General features: G+C 38.1%; 1 protein-coding gene across 1 annotated transcript; it reads right to left on the reverse strand.

Moving 5' to 3' along the window:
- Positions 1–1412: 1412 nt before the first annotated feature.
- On the reverse strand, positions 1413–7009 carry LOC139447657 (uncharacterized). The gene is made up of 2 exons (XM_071229085.1): positions 6982–7009; positions 1413–2857 (listed from the first exon to the last, which is right to left on the reverse strand). Exons 1-2 carry the CDS (start codon positions 7007–7009, stop codon positions 1413–1415), a joined length of 1473 nt encoding a protein of 490 aa, XP_071085186.1.
- Positions 7010–7585: the final 576 nt, after the last annotated feature.

A 7585-nucleotide genomic window follows, 5' to 3' on the forward strand; every position in this document is an offset into this window, starting at 1 on the left:
AATTCAATTTATTATATTTAACGTAGGCTAGAAAATAACGTCTCATAACTACTGCTCGGGGATGACAGAGATATCGTGGATAATACTCTATCATCAGACTTCGTTGTAGGTGAAACTGATTGTAAAAGATCATAATATAGACCCATATCCACCCATAGAAACGAACGGCCATTTATAAGACCCGGTGTTATAATAAAGTCTTCTTATGAACTGAAAACGATTGCGCTAATCCGTTTAAACCTGATTGGTATTATCAGTTCACCAGTGAACGGGTGTATGCTTTTCTCGCAGCAAGAGAGTCAAGATCACTAATCCTTGAATTTCATTTCATAAAATAATACCTTTCTCCAAGAAGCACATTCATATCATTGTCCGTCCATATGACTCATGAGGTAGAAACATTCTAGTTAATATATACACAAGTTCAGGATGTATGATACAGAGCTATGGCTATGTACAATCATTGGTCATACACAACATCTCTCGGAATGAACCTACTGGTACGACATCAGACCATCTTGTTGGCAGGTATCCTCTTTCTGCACACACACTCGTATATCACATCACCTTTTTCTTGTGTTTAAGTGACCACAGTGTCACACGTCTTGTTATACACTGCTCAACAACCTCAGACGAAACGAAGTGAACACCGAGTTTTGGGACACCAGGTGTTCCGAATGCAGCGGAATAACCCATTTCCATTGAACAGCGGACTTGGAGTGTGACACTGTACACGTGGAGTTACATTCGTCACCACTCGCCCCTTTCCGTCGCTATTCGGCTTGTCCCGGAATAACACGAGTTGGTCACGAATGGTGGAGTTAATGCCCTACGCATTCGTGACCAACTCGTGTTATTCCGGGACAAGCCGAATAGCGACTCGTGTACCTCTCGTGGCCATTTTTGCGACCGGGTTCCGTCTTAGCGCATACGGGCTTAACCTAAAACAATTGTCAACTCGTTGCGTAATGGTTCACACATTTTCCCCATATATTGTATATATTTCAGATGCAAATTAAAGCACATCGGGACGTGCGGAATTAAACAGTATGATTGAATACATTTATCTGTGTCTTGGGTATATTTTTAGATGCAAGACATCTGTAAAATCAAAATTATTTCTGAGGGATTCTTTGACGAAGAACTTGAAATCAAACGTGCATTCTGATTGGTTTGTCGTATTTTCGCACATAACATTAATCGATAAGGGGACGAGTTACGGAAAGGGGCGAGTGGTGACGAATGTGCGCTACGTGTATTCGTCAATGCGCCACCTTGACTCGGCACATGCACTGTAGCTCACAAGCCAACATTCCACCGATGCTATTTTTAACAATTGTTCGGATTATGCAGACTCAATCTTAAGTCTGTTCCACAATTGACGATCCACGTACTCATGGACAGAGAAAGCATCAAGTCGCTCCCTCGCCCGATGCAGGTATTTTCGGCAATTTTGTCACTACCAGAGGCGACTCTCTTATCAATGAACCGGGACGAGAATGTGACGTCAGGTTGCCAGGCGACCCAGACAACAACATAGTTTGACGTGGGGTCAAGGTCATCTGATGAATGTATGGCATCGGCGACAGTGACATATAGGACTCAAGCGATGGCGTTGGCGCCAGGTGACAAACTGGAACAGGGCAGGTAATCATGTACGAGGGACGGTGGTATCGTTTAGAGGGTTTGAAATCCGGCGAAAATGAAGGCCCTGGATTAACTTTGGGAAGTATAACTGTTTCCTTACGTTTTAATTTCTTTTTACTCTCTGGTCTGTACGTCGAAGTTCGCGGTGTTGCAGACGACTCCTTTCTTGTCTCCCTCCCGAGGAGAATTAGTTCGTTCAATTTCTTCCCATTTACAGACAATTCTACCTTTTCTCCACTTTGAAGCAGAGCTGACTTAAGTTGCAGGCGATTTATCCTTGGCACCCTACCTGTTGGTACACGTCCTTGAGGTGTTGGGTGTTTCACAGCAACCTCGGGAAGCACATTTCTCTGCATAGCACTATTACGTTTTATATCCGCATTGTTTTGGGGCTCGCTGACAGTTGTATCCTTCACCTTGACATCCACTGGAAGCCTTGCCTCAATGCGAGGCGCATATCCTGGCGGTTGCATGATCTGCGCAGGCGCTCGATAAACCGGAAGTTGATGTTTTATCACAGGAAGCTTATTAGCAACAACTTCCTTCCGAGGCTTTTTGTCACTCACATATTTTCGATCGACGTTGTTACGTGTAATAGTAGGCAAAGTATCTGTCTTGTCTTCTACCTTCAATCTGTGCAGTTTCAAACGGGCAACGGGGTGTCTATTCGAATTAACCTCTTTGTAAACAGCTACTGGTTCCGGCTTAACCTTTGGCAACAGTTTATGGGGGACATAAGGGATTTGAGGGTTTCTGTAAATACTTGCAGCGGCTTGAGGCACAGCCGTAACCGAGTGTTTGTTAATCTGTGGAAGTTTATCATGTGTGTTTCGATGTTTATGTTTCCTTATCGACGGTCCCTGGTCCTTCTGGGGCCTATGAAACCCACCACTATGAATATCCGGGTAGCGAATGGGTACTTTGAGAGTGTTTTCTGTAAAGCGGGTTACTGGTTGATCGTTTGCCTCATTTTCAGACGCGTTCGACACTTCAAAAGATATCTCTCTCTGAATACTGGGATCTTCCACGGGATCGGAATTGCCATTTTGAGCGGATCTCGCTCGTATGAATTCATCATGATCCGCTAGAATACTTTGGGAGAGAACATGTATTTCGGCCGATATTCGACCGACATTGTTCATATGATCCCTAGTAGTTGAAATAAGACGCCGAGATCTTGTCAGGAACTTTAAATGGGGATCCGTTGGATCTGCAATGGAAGATAGAAAACATGTGAGAAAAATAGTGCATGCCCGTATGTGCCGAAGATCCGGGGTTTATTCCGCAAATAGGTACAGTAGGTAACCTGTGGGGGCAATTTTGGAATAATGGACTAACCATTAGCTATTCTGGGATGGACCTGAAAATATTTTCTTCGGTCACGATGGAGCCAAACACCTGTGTTTAACCTGTACACACGTTATCACGTCACCGAGTTAATCCAGGGAAAAGTAATTTTCTTTTTGTTAAAATATGCAAAAGTCAAGATAAACTTCCAACATTTATGGCCACTCGCACGCTCGCAAATACAATGTTCGTCCTCTAATGCCTTACATTTAAAACCTCAGGGACTATGAGAGTTGTGATCATATCTTAGAAATAAAGTTTAGACTGAACCCTCATTTGACCGCTAACATGAACAGCATGAAATCAGATAGTAGTGATGGACCAGGTACATACAATATCTGTACGTGAAAACAACAGTCAAATAGATTTACTAAAATGAACAAATTAAGTATTTTTATATGACTGAAAATAATTTGTTTCCAGCAAATTTGCTCATCAGCATTCAGCATTTTTAACATTGCCACGGACATCGTAGGGAAACTATTAATCTAAGTATTCCCGTGTTGAAAAAAAGTATATGTTCCATTCTGGCATCACGCAGCTTTCATTATGTTACGCACTGGAACATGTACTTCATGTTAATGCATCATCCAAGCAAATATATACAAAAGGTCAACGATCAATATGAGGTCGCATCCAGTACACGAGAGATCGACGAAAAATGGTGACTCTTAGGTATGAGGGGGTCTAAGTACCGTCGCATTGTCATCGTTATAGCCATTCAGTATAGCTGGAACCAAGGAGTTTAATACTAGTATAAGAACCAGTTTAATAATGGTATAAAAATGCGATAATATTGGTATAATATTGAGTTTAAAACTGGTGTAAAAAATAAGTTAATACTGGTATACGAATGTGTTTAATGCTGGTATATGAAAGAGTTGAATACTTGTATACGAATGAGTTTAATACCGTTATAAGAATGAATTTAATAGGGGTATAGGAATACGAATTAATCTAAAACCGGTATAAGAATGATAAGGCCACATAAACAAATTAAATGTTTCAAATGCACCTTTTGCCCTACAATGAGGAGGACGTAGGACTTTTTACTTTTTAATAACAATGGTGATGGCGGAGGAATGTTCCCGGTGAAAATGACAACAAGCACACCTAGCATGGGGACACATTAAAATCCGTTCTTTAGTATTCTTTGGTATTCTTTAGAATTAAAGAAATGACTGGCAACACAACTGATTTAACGTGTCGCGCCAATGCTCAAGATATATTTCCTTTTTAGCATACCTAAATACTGGTAGGTGTTTTAAACATAAGTATTTCGTAACGATATGGATTGGCACAAAAAGCCAATAGCTTTACTCAATGCCTCTCCAATACAAAAAAAAACACACACGAAAATATGTTACAAGAAATACAATTGTGGACAATTAGTTTTATATAAAACATATTTTAAAACATCATATGCTAATTCAATTCTATCAGTTCAGTAATAAATAGATTGCAAGTATAAAACTGAATATGAGACCTAATTGATTTATTGAAACAGCCAGATTCTGAGATAAATGTTTGTACAGACTGAACTGTTTCAGTTTTCCTGTACAGATGTTCAACATTTCCATGTACTTTTTTCTTTTTATCATATCCATGTGTATAATAATACATATTATATCTGATAATGGCATAATACAAAAAATAAGTAAAAAAATATATTTTCATATGCTTCGTCACTATAGCAGTTTGGGTCATTCTATCTTTTATCTGCGTTTAAATCGCTGCAACCTAATTAGAGTCGAGAACGTATTGAAATCAAATCCACATTTATATAGTGGTTTCACGGTGATCTTGCCTGTAAACCTACTTGAATTGAGGATTGTATCGATTGAATATCTTCTGGTAAAGAGACCCAAAGTCCTGCATAATCAGTTTGGAAAGATTTTACATGATGATGTCCTTGCTTAAATAGGTTACTAGTAGGTATTTCCTCATGAACGAGAGACTTTAACAATAGCACTTCAGTCGTAAATTCGATATCTCAATGACACAAGACAATAAAAACGACATTGTATTGACTTTCAGGTAACGATGGAAGAATTATCCATTTCTGACGTTGATTAGGTTGTTGTTTCATTTCTTTAAGCAATGTACTGATTATAAGCTCTTCGTGTAATTTTCATTCATGCATATAAGTGTTATTGACATACAACGCAAACGAGATAACTGACGCTTGGTAATCGATATAGAAGATGGTGAACCACGCTCTCCGTTTATCATTGATACGTACTAACGATGGTTTGTAGGGTCATAGGTAAAATGTTACCATGGAAACTAATGCACTAACCATCAATTGTAATGAATACCCTGGTTTTGTACTTATTAAGTCACAAGTAAGTAATACTTGGTTATCTCCTTCGTTCTGCTAAGTTCAGGAAAACAACTTTACAACATGCGGTTATCATTTCTATTCATTATTTATATTCATTATTTCTTTTCATTAGTTCATCCATTTGCAATACCCCCTGTATCCTAACGACATGAGTATAGTATTTACATAACCATTAGCATATTTCAACATGACAGTTTATATTTTTTTGTAATTTCCTGAAAACATGAAAATTTGCACTGCTCAAAAGAATATAGGAGAACATCCGTTTTTTTTATAAGTGACAAAAGTAAATATGTCATGGTTATTGGATATTGCAACACACAGGCGTCCAGCTGTTGGTGTTTTTTAAATGTTTTGAATAGTATATTTGAAACATATATAAGAGGTAGGAAAGATTATCTTAATCATCAATTTCAAAGCTTTTTCATGAAATTATTCAGTATTGTTTTGTCTCATCTGGTCTTACCATCCCCCAGATGCGTTCAATAACTCTTGTAGATACATAATTACAATCTATTGATGAGCGATCCTGGTTGATCCTATGAGAAACCAATTACCTCAGTCTATTTAGATGTGAGTTAGTGGTTAATCATCGCGCCATGTGTGTCAAAAGTCATCAAGGCAGCCAAAAGCTGACCGATTGCGTGAATATCCTGTCTTCAATCGATAGGGATACAGTTGGCGATTTTACCTTTTAATATTTAATTGTTGTTGCCATGCCATTGCATGCTATTTGTGCCACTACAGTCTGTAGGATAGCAGGATAATGTAGATCTGTGGGAATGAGATCGATTTTTAACGGTAGGATTGGCCTTTGGTCTTGATCACTAGGACGTCCTTATGAACAAAGGTTTTAATGGGATCGATATGCGCTTCTTCCGGCGTATATATTATTATTGGTTTAAGATGTTTATGTCGTTACGCTCTGATAAAGTTATCAATAATTGATGAAGTTCTTATATATTAAAGGTGCAGTTTGGAATGACAAAAATTGCGATAAATGGAAAGCAAAAACAAATTGTATCTGTTTGTCTAACATCACCGTTCAACATGACTAGATATCTATGAATTTATCTATTTGAATTTCTTTGTCGAAATGACATCGTATTGGAGATTTGAATTCATATATAGTAAATATAAGCTAAGTGTAATAGACAGTAGAGAGTCCACTCCGACAATGTAATTTGGAATCTCATACAATTTTATTGATTTCAAACATATATGTTGCATATTTTACACGTGCATCAGATACAACATTTATCGATTCAGTTTACTGCAATCACACTATTTTTTGAAAAAAGAGAGTTTGATCAAAATCCTGTCATATGTATACATATATATATATATGTGTGTGTGTGTGTGTGTGTGTGTGTGTGTGTGTGTGTGTGTGTGTGTGTGTGTGTGTGTGTGTGTGTGTGTGTGTGTAATGAACAAATTTATGCCCATTAACTATACTTTACCTAGCATATATCACCGCTGTATATTCCCAGGTGGTCATGTAGATCGCATGCTGTCATGATATCACATGTCGTGTTCATAACAGCTGTACAAAATAACAATTACCGGTAAGTTATAATCATTTCTTAATCGCCTTTTAAATTTACTATTCGTTATCAAGAATAAAATCAATACGACCAACTTACCCTTCCTATGCTTGGAATCCGGCGCCATGTCAGAAGTCTCTCTACTCTCCTGCCATGGTACTATTGTTTATCGTCTCCAGCGGAAGTCAATATTCCGGGTGCGTGCGCATATCGATGTCTTGTCACGCACGCAAGCGGAAAGATGAACGTACTTCTTGAACTCCTGTGTATGTTGTTGGGTTATTGTTTACTTTATACATTACTAATAACTCCTTTCACGAAGCATTTCTTATGATGAACCACATATTCTTTAAGAACATGCCTGTGAGATTTTTGGAGAATAAAAAGTAATAACAAGTTCAATCGTGTACAGTCAAGTAAATTACTAATGATTACATTGTCTTCCATAGGCACTGTCTTGTGTATTTAAATGTGGCGATGTTTGAATCAATAGTATCTAACAAAAAGAAGACAGTAAACAAGTTTGTATATTGTGAACATTTTATACAGATTCATTGAGCAAAATTCGCAATTGCACACTCATAAATATATAAATAGGTCAGGAAGCTATACATTAATGCAGCAGGACATGGAAATCGACATCGTACAATGCATCATGCCCTAAACGCAGCCTGTGTATTCGAGTGAGTGAGTGAGTGAGTTG

The sequence above is a fragment of the Haliotis cracherodii genome, unplaced genomic scaffold, assembly GCF_022045235.1.
Source record: "Haliotis cracherodii isolate W230 unplaced genomic scaffold, xgHalCrac1.p SCAF_7, whole genome shotgun sequence".
Lineage (NCBI taxonomy): Eukaryota > Metazoa > Mollusca > Gastropoda > Lepetellida > Haliotidae > Haliotis > Haliotis cracherodii.